Source organism: Rhinolophus sinicus, chromosome 15 (assembly GCF_057876585.1).
Source record: "Rhinolophus sinicus isolate RSI-liver-muscle chromosome 15, RSI-T2T, whole genome shotgun sequence".
Classification (NCBI taxonomy): domain Eukaryota; kingdom Metazoa; phylum Chordata; class Mammalia; order Chiroptera; family Rhinolophidae; genus Rhinolophus; species Rhinolophus sinicus.
In genome coordinates, this window is record NC_142515.1 from 102,879,747 (window position 1) to 102,898,097 (window position 18,351).

Here is an 18,351-nt window from a genome sequence, read left to right on the forward strand (position 1 = left end):
CTCAGGGACTCAGTTTCCTCATCTTTCAAATGGGGATATTGGCCCAGTATATCAAAGGAGGAAGACTAGTGGTAAACGTGTTCCAGGAAGCATATACAATAAGGTTCATAGCAGCAATGGTCATATTAGCCCCAACCTCATGTCCCCCAACTGGAAACAACCTCATGTCTCCCAACATTAAAATGGTAAAATAGCTCACAGAATATTCATATACTAGGTTCTGCATAGCAATGAAAGTGAGCAGACTACTGCCATACTCAACAATGTGAGTGAATTCATTATGAGCTGAATTCCGTCCCCTGAAATTCATGTGTTGAAGTCCTAACCCTCAGCACACCGGAATGTGACTATATTTGGAGATGCCGTCTTTAAAGAGATGATTATATTAAAGTGAGGTCATTAGGATGGACCCTAATAAACAGACTGGTGTCCTTATATGAAAAGGAGATTAGGACACACACATACACACACACACACACACACACACACACACACACACACACACACACAAGACCATGTGAGGACACAGCAAGAAGACGGCCATCCCAAGCCAAGTAGAGAGGCCTCAGAAGAAACCAACCCTGCTGCCACCTTGATCCTGGACTTCCAGTTTCCAGAACTGAAGAAATACATTTCTGTTGTTTAATACCCCACTTTCTGTTACTTCGTTACAGTAGGCCTAGCAAACTAGTATAGAATCTCACAGACAGTACTGAATGAAAGGAACAAGACATGAAAAAATAAAAATAGTATGATACCATTTGTATAAAGCTGAAAAACATAAAACAAAGAAAAGCAAGGAGGGATTTCCCTCAGTCAGGATCGTGGTGACCTTTGGGGGGGGGCGGGGGGGAAGTTGAAAGGGGTACAAGTGGACGAGTGAGGGATATTCTCTCTTGTGGTTACACAGGTGTTTACTTACTGACTCTATGTTTATACTTATAATAATTTACATATTTTCATTGATAATTTATGCATTTTTATGTGTTTTATATTTTATAATAAAAAGACTTTAAGAAGGAAAGAAGGAGATAAAACTATGGAAGGGAAAGAGAAAATCCCAAGGCCTCAAGGTGGTGGCAGAAATGTTTTGCTGAGTCAGTGAATCCCTGGGTCCCCCCAGTTCTCCACAATCCCTGCCCCCTTCTTTTATATCCAGCCACAGGCCATTCCCCAAACTTGTTACCTTCCAGGCTCATGCAACTGTTTGAGGTCACAGCCTCTGGGTGAGATTCTCTCTAAGGATTCTTTCCGCTCCCAAATCCTTTGAGTCTAGAATGTGGCTCTGGGTTACACCCCCTCTTCTGACCCCACCAGCCTCAGTGCTCCTGCTGACCCACAGCTGATACAAGCCAGCCTGGAGTGGGAGCAGCTCTCCAACTGCCTGGCCAACTCGAGCTCCAGGTGCATTTCCAGCCTGGGTGATGGCAGAACTGTTCGTGGGTACAGCCTCAAGCTCAATTGCTGGGCACTAGCCAGGCTGCCCAGGTGGGCCTGAAGTGGGAGGGAGACCCAGGCTGGAAGCTGTCAGGTTCTCCTGGCTGGCGTTCCCCTCCCACTGCACTCACAGCAGCCAGGCCTCCGGTGGGGGCTTCTGGGAGCTGCACAGGGAGGTGAAGGTGGCCGCCCATGCTTACCTTTGTTGGTTTCACTCTCTCTAATAAGAAAGGAGCCCGCCTTATTGATTGGAGCCAGAAGCTGCCTCTCAGCATTTTTCCGGCTAATTGATCTGAAGAACCACCTGGAAAAGGACAAAGGCAGGCAAGTCTCAGAGAGTGGCCATGCTTCTCAGAATATTCTTATCCAACCCTCCCTCCTAAGCTATACCCCTCTCCCAAAGAAATGCAATATGTCATCACGTTTTCAGGTTAACCCTGAGGAGGAACTCAGGGCATCTTGAGACACAAAATGCCCCCTGTCCCTTTGCTCCCTTTCCTTTCCTCTTTCTATTAGTGGATGGACTTACTGTTTTCTTGAAATGAAACAAGAACATTATTTGGGTGCCCTTTGTTAATTTTGTTCTGGGAAAAGGTATCCAACCACCTTCCCTCAGAGCATAGCCTCCTTGGAGCATGATTCCCACCAGGGTCCCCCTGAGCAGGGACTGGTCAGTGTGGAAGTGTCCTATGGTCCTGCATGCTGTTCCTGGGAAGGGCACAGGTCCCTGAATGCTGGGTGAGAAACCTCCTAAGGGCGACCATCACTGGATAAGGAACACGAGGTGAGGTCACCAACCCCGTGCCAGCACTTTGCTCACGAGTTTGACAGACTGAGCTCTTGCAGGGGAGAAGCCACGTCTTAGTCATTTTGCAGCTTCCCCAGTCCTCAGACAGAGCCGGGCTCTGGGTTCTGGTTGCATACTGCATACTGTGAGAGTGAGTTAATGTCTGAGGCCCTGGCTGGACCAGGAGGACCTTTCGGTGCTGCGTGGAAATGGGTGTTGGCGGTGCTGCTCTCCTGTCAGCCAATTCTGAATGAGGCCACCATCCTGGGGATCCCCTTGATGTCCGAACCCTGGATGCCTGCCCACTGGGGACATTGGAGGAGTGGTAGCTGATCACAGTGCCTTGCTGTTAGCTTGCAAGGCCAGGGGACATGAGGGATGTTTCTATCCAGGTAAGACAGGAAAGGGATCGTTCTCGTTTTATAGATGGGAAGAGTCAAGTGCTCATAGAGGGGCAACTCCCTCAGTTTCACAGCGATTTAAGCATTGTCTTGGCTGGCACACAAGCCTTGCCCAGCAGTTCCCGTTCCCTGCCCCTCTCCTTCTCCCTCTGTGCTGGGTGCGCATGGGCTCACTTTTGAGCCACTCTCTAGCCTCACCCTGCACAGCAGCCCACAGAGCAGAAGCAGTGAGCACTCCTCTGCTTTGAGGGGCCTTTTGTGTGTCTACTTACTTTTCCACTTCCAGGGTCTCTACTTGGGCCACAAAGTTGCTGGGTACATAGCCTTCTCTTCCTGTGACGAGAGACTTGGCCAACCACCAGTCTCCAGCTCTAAGGGACGAAGGGAAAAACAGAAATGGCACAGTGGCTCGTACAGGCCTCTCTGTGGGGCCGCTCACAGTCTCTGTGACATGGTCTCACCCCTGCGAGGCCGAAGGCTCATGGCGGCAGACGGTCTGGCAGATGACAGGGAACTTGTGCCAGTTGCTCAGTGAGGTGGGAGTTATTTGGGTTATTTGAAACTCACCGAGATTCTGACAAGCCTAAGGTGTTCCTGCTCCAGGGGAGAAGTGGGGATCTCACAGCCTGCGGGGGGCAGTTTGTCCAGATAGCCTGACCAACCCAGGGGGGCCCCTGTCTTATGTGAGTAGCCTTCCTCTTCATTAATGGGCATCTTTTAGAATGCAGTGAGCGAGTTGGGACCGGGCAGAAATACAACGCAGGCAGAAGGCTGCTGGTGAAAAGAGGAACCAGGCAGCCCACCAATGGACACAAGTTCAGGGTTTGGGCTCAAGGTCATTGCAGAACTTCAAGGACAAAAGCACACCCTCAGGACTCTATAGGATAAGCCAGACATTTGAAAGCAGATTCTGGAGGATTTTTTGAGGAGGAACACTGGAAATAAACGCTAGCTGGTCTCACCAGTAGAATCCCATGTGAGACCTTGTCTGGGAAACACATATGGACACAACTGACTCCAACCCAGAGTAGTAAAGGAGCAGGTAGGCGAGTGCTGTGTATGTCTGGAGGGCTGCTCAGAGCAGGTGACATCAGAGGTTGGTTTTGAAGGAGCAGTTAGATTTCGACAGCAGGGCAGGAAGCCACCTCACCAGGAAGACTTTGGAAAGGCAGGTGGAAAGAAGATGGTTTGGTCAAGTGCGAGAAGATGCTGAGTGACAAGGCTGGGCGCCAGGGCAGTGGAGAAGATATTCTGGAGGCAGCCATGGAAGGCGAGCTGGAGTGGGGTGAGGTACATGGGCGGATGGGTGGGAATCACGCAGGGACAGAGAGCCGCAGAGACCTCTGACCAGGGGACGGCATTCTGGAAACTCACTCCTTTAGGATCTGCAGCTTCTCCCCCTTCAGCATCTGCAGGTCACGGTCATTCGCTGCCGTGTAGTCATACAGCGCCACCGCGAAATGATCCTCTAGAGGGAACAAGGAAGAGAAGGCCACTGCTGGGCCCACTGCACTAATGGGAGGGCCTGGGGTAAATCTGTGCCACGAGCCATGGTCTGACCACTGAGAGGGTCAGGAAGAGACAGAGACATAGGGGAGCTCGGGGAGCCTTCTCGTTCACCGATGCAGAAGAGGAAATTTTGTCTGGCAGACCGACCTCCTGACCCTGCTGCTGGGAACAAGGGTGAGCTGCCCCTCAGAGTTCATCCCGCCTACCCTTCTGGACCCCATCTAGAGGCTGCCAGGCCTGGACAGGGCTGGTGTGTAAGGGGATCCATAGCCCGAAGGTCTAGGGAGATCTGCTATATGGACATGATGGCCGCAGACCCAAGTTTGAGAACCAGTGTTGGTTAATCCCTTATTGCCTCAGGGACACTTAAGCTTCCTCTGTCTTCCCCTTCCCCACCTGCCTCTTCCTACTTCTATTGCAGAGGGGGCAGTGGTCTTGGAACATGGCAGCGGTCACCATGCCCAGGGCGCCATCGTGGAGCTTCTGGCTGGCAGTACCCCTGACTTGCTGGTGGTCCCTGGAACAGAGGTGGGGAGAGAGCTTGGCATGTCGTCTTTCAAATGACCACTGCTAGCTCTAAGGGCTTTTCTGCACCGCTCTGGGGAGCCAAGGCCCACCTGGAAAAGGTCACCTGGAGACCACCAAGCATCCCCCAGGAGTAGATGACTCATCTCTATTGCTAATGTGTGGCATGGTCGTGGGCTAGTCACATCCCCGTGGTGGGAAGAGGGGTTTTTGAATAGATGACAGAGGCCCCTCTCGTTCTGAGATTCAAGTTCTCGTGCCAAAGGCAGTTAGTTTATTTCCTTCCTCTGGGTTTCTTTCCTGGAGATATGAGCCCTCTTCTCCCCCACCACAGGAAGTGAAGGATGGCCTCTGTTGGTAGTTAATCATGATCTCCAGCAGGATAAGAGACACTAACTCCGTTCCAGCACTTTGCTCATGAGTGTGACAGACGGAGCTCTTTCAGGGGAAAAGCCACGTCTTACTCATTTTACAGCTTCCGCGGTCCTTGGACAGAGCTGGGCTCTGGGTCCTGTTTGCTCCATGCATACCGTGTGAGTGAATGAATGGCTGAGCAGACCTTTCCTGGCGTTGTGTGGAAATGGGCTATGAGGATGCTGGGTATTCTGCTCTCCTGTCAGCCCATTCTGAAGGGGGCCACCACCCTGTGAGCCCCTCCCTCAGGAATGCTGAGGTCGTTTGTTATGTCACCTCCACCGTCCTGCCCACCAAAGTGGAAGGGAAGAGGAGCCTGGGGGTTGAGGGAGGGTGGTGTGGGTGGTTAGAAGGTCAGCAGGGCCTTTTGAAAGTGGGCTGGGAAAGTAGGAAAAAGATGGTGCATCCGCACAGAACAGAATGAGGGCTGAGGGCGGAGGCGCAGAGCCATGGGCCCTCGCCCTTTGAGGTGGGCGGTTACATATTTGAAAGCCTAGGTTTTATGATGCTGTTTGTATTTACTGTAACTCACGTCTTTTTGTGTTCATTTATAGTTTGTAAAGTCCTTAAAAAAAAAAAACCCAAAAAACTCAGGCTCAGGTACTCTATAGGAACTGGTATTTATTTCCTAGAGAGGCCCCCAAGGGCAAGTGAAGCTGGGTCGGAGCTGGGCCTTACCCCTAGCTGCTCCTGGCTCAGCCTCTCCCTAACCCTCTCCTGTCTGACCCTACAGGGCCTGCAATCCCCCTTCTCCAGGAAGCTCTCCCAACTGAGCCCCTGATCTAACTGCATGAAGCTGGGACCTGGGGAGATGCCCTGTGGAACCTTAGCTTCCAAAGTGGCCCTTTCTTACCGTGATCCGGATTTGTGTCGAGAGGTGCAGGAGCCAGGTGGTTAAACACGACCTGCAGCAGAAACACACGTACTCTGCATTAGTTCAACGCCCCCCAGCCTGAGCAGGGCCAGCTGGGCGGTGGGTAAGAGGCTGTGGGTCTCAGCTGGGTGGTCTGTGGGGAGCTGCTCTGTTGGCACAGGAGGTTGCTCAGGTAGATTCTATACAAGCTGCCGCAACTCCCAGGTCCCAGCGCCATACTGCACAACCCCGGGGCCACTTGACCATATACATAGTTAGAGGAGGGGTATGTGGGGATGCCCCAAGTTTGTGGAATGGGGTGAGGGTGGGGGATAAAACACATCACCTGGGTTAAAATCTTGGCTCTGCCATTAAATGGTGAAGCTGAAAAAGGGTATTTGTTCTTGAGGAAAATTATTTAAAAGTGTATTTCCCTAAAACTCGTTCAACTTGACATATGTGCTATAAATAATCTTTGTGTTTGTAGTCCATATTTATTAAACACAATTTTGAAGTAGCATTTTGCAAACTGGCATGTACAGTATGGTTCCATTGAAAATATAAACACATAATATAAATTACACTGAGAAAAAGGGTCTGGAGGTAGGAGCTCTGAAGTGCTAACACTGGGGATCACTGGGTAGTGGGATAATAAGTACTTACAATTTTTTCCATAATTAATATGTATTAATTGACATTTTAAAAGTAAAAACATTCCAGGCTTGACTACTTATTGACATGCAACTTTGGGGACATTACTCAGGCTAAGTTTGAGTTGGCCCTACTATCATTCATTCATTCAACAAACATTTCATTGATCCCTGCCCAGCCCTGCACTAAGTTGGGACAGAGATAGATAAAATGCCTAGTTTATCTAAAAAATGGGAGTAGCAATCCCCACCCCCATCAGGTCACAGTTGGAGTAAAGTGATGGCCAGATAGATGTTCCTGTGGGGGTAGAGAGAGCAGGAGAGGGGAATCCAGGCGTGACTTCCAACTGCCCCCAACCAAAAGGGAGTAGGTGGTCAGGCAGGGGGGACACAATTGTCTGCTAACTGCCTTGCAAACAAACCAGAACTGCGAGATAGGCTCCATGAGCACTTGCGGACCTGCTGGGGAGGTGAGTATCGGTACCCTCCAGTCTTAGGATGCCTCAGACCAAGGGAGGAAACTCTTTAGAACGCTGGCTCAGTGCCAGGAAGTGGACAGTGATTTCCAGGAACTTCAGTGTAGGGGTGGGGTTAGCAGATATTACTAAATGCCCTAGACCCTTCCCCACCACACCCTTTTCTCAAGCTGATCTCCTTGATTTTATTTTCTCTTCAAGGCTGTGCTTGTTCGATGAAAACTGGCTGAGAATTATTGGGGGCTAACCATGTCCAGTCCTGTGCTAAAGGCAATATGTTATTGTACTGCATACTTGTATCTACATGGCATCTTGTTACAGCCCTACCAGAAAGGCACTTTTACTATACCCATTTTACAGATGCAGAGACTGAGGCATAGGGGAGTTAAGTAGTCTACTTCGAAGACACAGCTAATAGATGTAGCAATCTGACTGCTGAACAGCTTACTATACTGCCACAGCAACGTGAACTGGGGTGAGGGTCTTTTGGTCAGAGCCCTGAATTATCTAGAGATGGTGCTGGGGCTGGCTGGAGACAAGGAGCAGCCCCCAGGCAGCCACATGCGCTCTGGGCTCTCCCTCCTCCCCCTCCCTCTCCAACTGGGAACAGCAATCACTCACCAGAGGCGGCAGGGGTGGGGGTTCTCTGCTTTGGGTGCTGACCTTCACAGGGCTCCATCGGCCCTTCCCCTTCTCCTTGACCTGCTTTTTGCTGCTCACCACTCCCATCCTGTCGGAGAGCACACAGCAGATTGGCGATGTGAGTAGGTCTTCAGAGCCTCTGTAAGAAAGAGCTCCTCCAAACTGCTTCTGGGTGGCCAATTAGAAAGGTGGTGTGGAAGTGGGAGGTAGTGAAGATCAGAGTCAGAATATAGAGTCACCGGAATATGGTGAAATAAACTTGCAGCCATCTTTTCTCCAAGAGCAGGAAGAAGTGGCCCAAAGAGAAGAAATGACTGGATTTAGGAATCAGGGACCATATGACCTGAGGAAACTACCAGAAACTGTTGGGGTGAACCTCAACTCTGTGGGGATGGGAGTCTTGGCATCTAGAAAGAGTCTGACCAATGTGACTGGTGGTCTGGATTTTAGTTGTCATTTGGTTTGCCACTTGGGAAAGTCACATTTCCTCTCTTGACCCATGTTAGAACACGTCTGAGGTTCTTGCCAGCTCAGATTTTCAAGTCAGATCTTATAAATTTAGGGCACACAGATAGTACAGGCAGCTAAGGCCGATTGCATCTTCTTCAGTAATGCTGGGAAATCTTTTTTCAGAGGTGAGAGAAATATGGTCAAGATGTTTCTTAGGCAAAGAATCATAGGATGATTCTAGATTCATCTAGAATCTAGATGGGGAAGACTCTAGATTCGTGGCCACCACCACCGCCACCCTCATTCCAGGGGCTGCTATTTAGGGAGGGCTTACTCTTGAGCAGGAACGTCACAAACCTTCTCCTGTATTATCCTTGTAGCTCTCTAAAATAAGTGTAAGTAGGTATTATGACTGTCCCAGGACTGAGTTTCGAGACGTTAAAGACCTGGTTCATGATCAACTAACCCATGCAGAGCCAACCTGGCTTCTGGCTGACCCCAGACCACCACACTTCACCTCACGCCTGGCCCCTCCCCAAGGGGAAAGTGCCTTGGGTTCCTGCTCTTGTCTGATGGGCTGTGTGGTTGGAGGTGGGTTCCTGATTGCCCTTGGACGTATGCACTGTATTTCATCAATTCTGAGATGCACCTTTCTCACATTTTAATATCTCTGAAACCAGAGTGTGTCTCACACTTGATTATGCTTCATAGAGTAATTAGTAGCATCTTTTTTTCTCTTTTAGTGATACATAAAATAAATTCCCGCCTTCCAAGCAGTGGTGTCTTAAATTCAGTAAAACACAGAAATGCTTTTCTTCCAGAGAGCTGAAGGCACATGCCTCATATTATTTCTCCTCAAACTCACTATGGAAAAAGAAAAGAGTATAGTAATTTTGAATGTAGAATAGAGAGCCATAGTAGCAAACAATCCATGAGTATTTTTCGAATACACATATGCTTTACATACAGAACATTTGTAATACTGTACATTTGTAAAGAATAATACTTTCTATATTTAAGTAATTTCTTTATGTCAGATCAGCTTTAACATCAAATGAAATATAATGCCAAAGTTACAGGTCAACATTGAGTTTTCAGAGATGTTTGGGTATCAGAATTTTGGATACGGGATTATGGGTTTGTATTAGGAATGGCAACTGAATTTTATCACGTGCCTATTTAGTATGTGTTAATATGATAGTTTTTATTCTTTAATATGTTGATGTAATGAATTACATTGATAAATTTTTTGGCATTAAAATATCCTTACATTTTGGAATAAAAGTTACTCAGTTACAGTGAATTAGTCTTTTTGATATGTGGATGAATCCTATTTGCTAATATTTTATTTCAAATGAGAATCTATGTTCTCATGTGGAATTTGTCTCTGAGGAATTAGCATTAAGATGATGCTGGTTTCATAACACATACTGTGGAGCTTTCTGTCTTACTCTATGGTCTTGAATAGATTGATAATGTCGGGACTATCTATTCTTTAAAGGCTACGTAGAACTCAGCTGGTAAGTCATCTGTTCCTGGCACCTTTTAAATTGTAGATCTTTAAATACAGTTTCAACTTCTTTTATTGGAATTTATCTGTTCAGACACATCCCGGTTTTTTATGTTCCCATTTTCTCTCCTCCTTGCATCATTTTGATGATTTATATGATTTATAGGAGATCTTTAATTTCCTCCACATTTTCCAATTTGTTGCCATAAAATTCTAGGTAGTATTGTCTTATAATTATTTCAATCTCTTTTCTTTTAGATTATGTCTTCTTTCTTGTTTCTAACATAAATTAAGTGTACTTTCAATAATAATTATAACTTTTAATTGGATAAAATTATCTGAAGGTTTCTATGACTGAATAAAGTTTTAACCTAACTTTAAAATTATGAAAAAGAAGACTGTAATTAAAACAGCATGAAATTTGAATAAGAATAGACATATCACCTGTGGAGCAGAACAATAAGCATGCAAACAGAGTCTAGTACATATGAGAACTGCATATATGTAAAAGGTGGCATTTTAATTTAGTGGATAATTGAGGGCTTAGTTTAATAAATGGTATTGGGAAAATGGCTATCTACCTAGAAGAAAATATAGTTGGACCCCTACCTCATACCATATTAAGAGATAAATTCCAGGTGTACTGAAGAAAAATATTTAAAAAATAAAAAAATTTAATTGGAAAAAAATTTAGAAGACAATACATGTGACCCAGAGTTTGGAAATAAGAATTGACAGAGATAGAATAGCCAGAAGCAAAAAGACGACAAAAAGACACAGTCATAGCAAAAAGATAAACTCATAAACATTAGAGGTATTACATGGTATATAATAAACCATCATGAAGTTAGTAGATATGCAACAGATTAGGGGAAAGATTTGCAAAGCACATGGCAGATAAATGTCTATTTATAATATACACAGAACTCATGAGCATTGATAGGAAGTATGGGTCTAGCATACAATCCACTCAATAGAAAAATGTGTAAAGATTATGAATAGACATTTCATCCAACTCAAATCCAAACAGCTAAATAAATGTGAAAAATGTTAAAATTACCAAATGGAAAATCCAAGTTAAGATAACAATAAAATATCACATTACATCAGTAAACTGGGGGGGGGGGGGGATGAAAGGAATGATAATAACAATTGTTGATAATAAAACAAGAGAAAATTGTGTTTTCCTACATTTCTGGTACAAAAGTATTTATTAAAGTTACTGTAATTTCATCTGTTCTTCCCCCTCCATTTCTAGAATGAAACCTCTGTGAGGTTTGAGATCTTTGTTTTATTCATCATCAAATCTAAATTGCTAAAACAATGCTTGGCAAGGTATAAAAGCTTAATAAATATTTATTGAACAAATAAAATATAAAATATTAATGACCTCTTAGAAAGCAATCTTGCAAGTTCTATTAAAATTTTAAAATACACATACCTTTTGATTTACAATCCTACTTCTGAGAATCTCACAGAGTAATAAAACATCATTACATAGGAATATGTGAGTATCAAAATGTTAATTGCAACAATAGTTGTAGTAGCAAAAAAAAAGAACAAAACATTTTAAAAAGCTTTGTAATTCCTTACCAAGTGGGGAATTGTTGAATAAATCTGTACTCTAAAAGTCTGTAAAATATCACTCAACTATTTAAAAGAATGTGCTAGATCTTTACTGGTGAGGCTAAGCGGGTTTTCTGCGATTTGCCATTACGTGGAAAAAGGAAGATGCAAAGATGTGCATGATGTTATTCTATATTTAGAAATACTAAAGAATGAGAAAAGAAAACTTTAGGTAGGCATGTGTGCGTGTTTTTATACTACATGGGAGAGGTTTGAGAGGATGAACACCCAGTTGTTTACTTTGATTATTGGCGGGGGAGGTAGAGACAGAAAAGGGAGGTGGAAGGCAAAAACCAAAAAAAACAAGTTAAAAAAATTGTGACTGTGTGGTTGGGTGGGTGAACGGTAATACAAAGCAGTGCCCCAAAAAGATATTTCTTAAAATGTTAATATTGTTTATCTCAAGTGACAGGACTTCAGGTTACTTTTACCTGCTTTCTGATCATTTTATGTATTCCTCGAATTCTTTAATAATAAGCCTATATTTCTGGTACAGACAGAGAAGTACAAATAGAATGTGAAAGATTCGCCCAGCAAAAGAGGGGGCATAAGGCCTAGAGCAGGGCCAGCCCTAGTTTTTAAGAATGGCCACTGAAAGACCGGCCAAGGTTGCCTGACCCTCAGGCTTTTCCTGACCTATCCCAGCCTCCTGGCTCAATGAAGGAGGAGCAAGCAGAAGCTTCTAGAATTTCCCTGATTTGGACTCCTGTTTCTGCACCTGCCCGAATGACCAGCCTTACCCGGTTAGCAATATTGCCACCAATTTTAAACTTCCTGAGCAAAATTCACGTTCACTTAAACAACGCAATTGAACATTTAAAATAACTTGACAGAAAGTAAAACTCATAACATTAAATCACCCATTACTTAGACTTCTTTGCTTTCCACTCCTTAGCAGTGTATATACAGGTGATTTTCCATGGATTTATTGAAGTTCTCTACAGGTCCTTCCACCCCAATGATTCTGACTAGAGACTAGAGTAACTCAGGAGGCTGGGTGACAACTAAAGCTGTGTCTGGTGTGAGGGCTGCCACCTCATTGTGATATTGTAGCAGTTTCAGGCTGCATGGAGCCAGGAAATGCAGAAGTCCGTGCTAAAGCCAAGTGCAACACCACAGGTCCCAGGTGGCTCCAGGTGGCTTTGCTGTACTGAGAAAACACTGGCCTCCTTTCCAGCAGTGAAGGATGAAAGAGAGAAGGATGTGAGTTTGTGTGTGTGTGTGTGTGTGGGGGGGGGGCTAGCAAGAGGGGAAGTGGGGAGCGGGGCCTTCTGTCTATTTCTTTGGATTGGATCAGACCCCTGTGCAGACTTTGGGCAGAGCAGGGAGGGCTATATTGGCTCCAGGGGAGATGCTCAAAGCCTGGAACAGCCTCAGCCTGACAGGGGATGTGGTGGAGGCAGTACCAAAAAATAGAGAAACTAGGAATCCTTGATTTACAGTTGCCTAGCACGTCACAGGTTGAAAAGCATTTGATAGATATGACAGTCAAGACAGAATCAATAGGTTAGTTACCCTCACTTTATAGCTGAAGATAGAGCAGTGAGGTGACTTGCTAAGGTCCCGCTGAAGGTGGCAGAATCAGGAGCTGGAGGGTGCTCTCTGCCCCCTTCCTGTCCCAGGCTCGCTGCTTGGATGACCTTGCCTGGGGCTCCAACCCCTTGGCCCACCTTTCAGGTTCAGGTTCAGATACCCTATCCTTTCCTTTGTGGGGGCTGCCACCTGCCTCCAAAGCCCTCCCCTCCAGAGGAGAAACCTCTGCCAGAGCTGTTGGGGCGAGGAGTTCTGAGGGTGACTGCCACCCTGGCATTTTAGGCAGAGATGAGGACAGCCTTCTCCTCCTCCCTGTTCCAGCCAGGGTGAGTGGGTGGTCCAAGGAACCTGGACTGAAAAGCAAGCTACGCATTGACTGTGTGAACTTGGGCAAGTCACTGAATCAGTCTAAGTCACAGTCTCCTCATCTATAAAATGGGGAGGCATGACATGTTCTTTGTTTCATACACAAACCCTTCCTGAAAGAGTGCATTCAAAGGGGAATACAGAAAAGAGTCAAACAACGGCCTTTCCTGTGTTGGGGGAAGGGAGCAGTTTGTTTCTGCAGAATTAAACCATGTTATGAAATTCTTCGTTATGTCTTCCCTGTTTGGCAAATCTTCACAATCTATTTTCAGCCTGTCACAGATGCCTTTTAATTATTCACTTACCCATGATTATGGGAATAATTCCAGTGACTATCCGACTCTGTGTGCAAAATTAGGGAAAAATGCAACAAAATACTAAAACAATTGTGCAAACATTACTACCCAGATGAAAATGGTTGTCTTGCCAAGACTGAGCTATTGGCAGGCGGGCGATTGGTGGTTGAGAATGTTCTTTTACCAGCTGATGTGCTCAAGTCCAAACTCAACATATGAAAAATATTTTGGGGTATTGACACATAATAAGCAAATATGTAAGTTTTATAGAGGTCAAGGACCAACAGCCTATAATCCATAGTTCACATGGTTGTCGTGTGAACCAAAGAAAGTGAGGGTGAGAACGAGCAAAAACATAGAAAACACTAAATAAATACTAACTAGGGGATGACCAGAGGCACATGGATGATACTTTCCTTCTCCCGAGCTTCCCAATACTCAAAGGTGGCCCTGGAATCCATGGGGATTTCCTACCTTGCCTTTTGGGGCTGAGAGCCTGGTGTTGGGAGCCAGGCTGTTTGATGGTAGTGGTGGGTGGGGGACAAATGCCAACGTGGATCGTGGGTTGTTGTGTGGCCCAGACAAGGGTTGATGGCTCTGAGTCCCTCCACCTGTGCTGGCGGTTCCAGAAGCCCAAGCATGTTATTTTAGAGGCAGGGGGATGATTTGGTTGGAAAAAATCTCATGCATGAAGTTAACCTTAGAATGCATATGACAGAAAAATCAGTGTGACTCTGGTTTACTTTTAAAAATAGTAGGTGCTATCATGTGTTAAGTGTTTCCTGTGTGCCAGACACTGATCCAGACATATACTGTTCTGTTTGAGAGAGGACACACAGCATGGTAGACAAGAATGCGGAGGTCTGAATGATAGTTTCACTATTTTCTACCTGTGTGTCCTTGGGCTTACCATTTCTGTCTCTTAGTCTCCAGTGTTGTAAGGATTAATTTAGTTATTACAGGCTATTATTACATCTTAGAACAGTGACTGGTCCACAGTAAGGATTTGATAAATATTTTACTATTCTTCCACATATATAAATAATCAATAACTTTTTTTAGTAACTGTGTGAAATAGACATTATTACCTTATTTCTACAGATGAGACGGGCTTGAGACATGAAGTGACTCGCCAAGTCAACCTGCTGGTCAGCTATGGGGCCGGCCTGTATCCAGTGCTGACCAGCTCCTACGTTTCTGATCTGGAAACTTTGCCATATTATTAGCTGAAGGCTTTACCTCTCTTACTTGACCTGCTAGACATGGATGGGCAGCATAGAGGGGGAACAGGTGAGCCTATCCACAAAGCCTGGGCTCATCCTGGGTGTTGGCCATCATGATGAGATGGCAGTTTCCCACGAGTCCCTCTACCCTCACCAAGCCTTTGCCAACAGCCAGGCATTCCAAGTCCTGCCCCTAGGAATCCACTCGTGCTAGGCCCATTTCCTAGATGAGAAAAATACAGTGACAGGCCTATGACTCTGAATTAAAGATGAAACCAAAGAATTTAAATTGAAACCCGTTGTATGAGTCTCAACTTCAGGATAAATCAACCTGAATGAGGCCACCTCACCTGTGTCCCCATTTGATCCCTCCACATGTGAATATAAAATAGCAGCAGTGTTGGCTCTTAGAACTCCATATTCTGGTGTTCATTCAGTCACTGTCAACCATGTACTGAGTCAGGTATAGCAAAGACATGGAGATAAAGCAAGAAAGGAGCCTGCTCTCATGGTAAGCTAAAGAAGTGGGATATATACCCTAATCACAACAATCCAGGGTAGGCAGAATTACATACTGGAGAGGTTATGTGAGCTCAGCAAGGAGAATCACTTCCACCCAGGAGAAAACACTAGCTAGACCATAAAGGATGGTTCAGATACAATTTTTTAGTGAAATACAGTATTTTTTCAGACACAATATTTTAATGAAAAATTTTAAAATATAAAAAAATAAAGAGTGTAATGAACACCTACATACTGATTACCCAATTCAATAATTATCTTTAAAAATTATTTTCTTAATTGAAGTAATTTAAGGGAAATTATTTCATAAATAAAAGATTGAAACTTAGATATGAAATGAAAAAGATGGCTTGAAACATGCCATGTCACCTCCATGTACTTGGCCTGGAGACATTTTCTTACATAACCACAATGTCATTATTATACCTAACAAAACTAGCAATAATTCTATGATTATCTAACATCCAATCCATAATTAAATTTTCCCAATTGTCTCAAAAATGGCTTATTGCTGTTGGTTTGTTCTAGTTAAGATTCAAACAAGCTTCATACATGACATAAGATTGTTATGTTTTCAAGTCTCCTTTACTGCTGTTGCCTCCGGCCCCCAACTTTGGTTTGTTTCATGCCATTGATTTGCAAAAACCAGGTGGTTGTCCTACAGAATGTTTTGCATTCTGGATATTGCTTCCTTTTGATGGCTCATAACTTCTCTATCTCCCTATTCCTTGCCCATAGAGTTAATGCTACAGGCTTCATTAGATTCAGGTTCATCTTTTTCTGGTAGGGAATGCCTTATGGGGGTGACATATGCTCCGTGTCACATACTATCAGGATGTGTCACATGGTATCAGGCAGTAATCACACAGTCTGTCTGTACCACTTTAGTGATGCTGCCTGATCCTGCCATTGAAAAGATCAACATTCCAACTAATGGTTCCATTAGGGGTTGCTAAATACTGTTGCTCTCATTCCATTGTTCCTTCCACATTTTTTAGTTGGGAATCGAGAGAGTAAAGGATGAGAAAGAAAGAACACCAGAAAAAATGCTGTGCATAATTCCATTAGGACTGGGTAATATTTCGACATAGAGAAATGATGCTTTCCCAAAGACATTGAGACAGGAACCGTGTTCAGAAAAGAGAGTTTTTACATAGTCTGTATTGTAGAGTATATGATAGAATTATTCAAGAAACCACAGTGAATGCCTTGTGTGATGCTTTTAAATACTAGTAGAATATTTGCCCAGTGCTAGCATAGGACATGATACAGAGTTATAACTCTTGGCTGAGTATGTAAGAGCCTCTGCACACATGTGGCCCCCTGGCAAGGGGCAAGCTATCAGTGATGACCTGTGACTTATGTGTGTCCCTGGTCAATATGGCTGCCAACTTAGGCACAGTGAGGAGGAGACACGTATGTGGTTATTTCAATTTTGTAACGTGAAACTATTTCCGCAGTGGAAATTCACTCCCCACAATGATAAAGTTGATAGAAAACACTTTTTAGGTGGTCAAAAGTTTGAGGGTGCTGTGCAAAACTTCAGGAAGGAAGACAGCATTTTTGTGAAGCTGGGTTAAGTGAAATACAGACACATGTTACTGAGTCACCTACATTTGATTCTTCTGATATCGAGAAACTTGAAATTTGTTAGGCTTTTGTGGCACTGTGTTGATATTTAAATTCTTGTCATAATTACTAGCCTGTGAATAAAATTCTTTTATTTGGAGACACTGTGTAAATTTATATACAAAAAACCCATAGTAGTGATCATTAAAACATACTGCGATATACCAAAACATAAATACAACTACTGTTGTATTTTGTATTGATGGGACTATGGACTTGAATCTACTTTGCAGGTTCTAAACTTTTTTTGCATTGTTTTCATTTTAAAAAATTAAGCAAAAAATTCAATCATGAGTTCACTACTTCCTCATGGAGTCAGTTTTGACTTCCTAGCACTGTCGTTCTCAAAGCTGAGTTTGCATTATAACCAGTGAGGAGTCTGCAGATTCTTGAGGCGCAGGCCCACCAGTTCTGATATACAGGTCCAGGGTGGGACTCCAGGGCCTGACGCCTACGATGCTGACACAGACGGGTTCACCAGCCCCACCTCATGAAGACCCTTTCTTTTATTTGGCTGTGTTTCAGGAGTAGGAGGTAGGACAATTAAGTTTGCGAGCTCATCCTAAAAAAAGTGCTACATATCTCATTTCTGAATATCACTATGGTCGCCTTTGAAATGCTCCCTTTGGAAAGCTATGCACCGATGCCAGTGCCTAGTCCACTCTCCAAAACAATTCTGGAATTCTTTTTCTGGAATGGCCATCAGAGCTGTCGTTGTATTACCCTTGATGTCCTGAATGTCATCAAAATGTCTTCCTTTCAATATTTCCTTTATCTTCAGGTAAAGAAAGAAGTCATTGGGGGCCAGATCAGGTGAGTAGGGAAGGTGTTCCAATACAGCTATTTGTTTACTGGCTAAAAACTCCCTCACGGACAGTGCTGTGTGAGCTGGTGCATTGTCGTGATGCAAGAGCCATGAATTGTTGGCGAAAAGTTCAGGTCATCTAACTTTTCCACGCAGCCTTTTCAGCACTTCCAAATAGTAAACTTGGTTAACTGTTTGTCCAGTTCGTACAAATTCATAATGAAGAATCCCTCTGATATCAAAAAAGGTTAGCAACGTTGTGGCAACAAGTTCACAAACTTAATTGTCAGACCTCGAATAACTTGTAAAAAGGATTAAAGACAGTTTTGCGGAACTTGAGTATTTCTTCACGAGTCCCTCCTAAATAATGCTCACAATTTTCCTGCCAGTGATCACCTTATCTTTAAATGAAATGAATTTTTTCTGTCCTCCAAACACCCATTCCTTATATATTAATATGTCCTCCATACAAACATTCCTTACATATTAATATTAATAAATTTCTGCATAGTGTTTTCCACACAGGGGAAGTAAGGTCTCTTTCTATAATAACAATGACAGCATCTTTCTGATAGTGGCCAGTTCACAAAGCGTTTGCACACACAATATCTCAAGAGCCTCCAAATGACCCTGTGAAATAAACGGAGTCATTATCCTCACGCCCATCCTCAGACAGGAGACTGAGAGGTGATGATAC

At 44.3% G+C, this 18,351-nt stretch overlaps 1 protein-coding gene across 2 annotated transcripts in view; it reads right to left on the reverse strand.

The window, feature by feature from the left end:
* BLK (BLK proto-oncogene, Src family tyrosine kinase) overlaps window positions 1-18,351 on the reverse strand; it is a 56,202-nt gene that overhangs the window by 13,487 nt on the left and 24,364 nt on the right. Inside the window, exons 2-6 of one of the 2 annotated variants that reach the window (XM_088792542.1) lie at window positions 7,674-7,782; window positions 5,927-5,978; window positions 4,000-4,093; window positions 2,898-2,996; window positions 1,638-1,741 (exon numbers count right to left, since the gene is read on the reverse strand). In XM_088792542.1, coding sequence (XP_088648668.1) covers window positions 1,638-1,741; window positions 2,898-2,996; window positions 4,000-4,093; window positions 5,927-5,978; window positions 7,674-7,781 — 457 coding nt within the window. In that variant the 5' untranslated portion in view covers window position 7,782. Of the gene's footprint in view, window positions 1-1,637; window positions 1,742-2,897; window positions 2,997-3,999; window positions 4,094-5,926; window positions 5,979-7,673; window positions 7,863-18,351 lie in introns of both variants that reach the window. The other variant, XM_088792543.1, reaches the window with a different exon arrangement.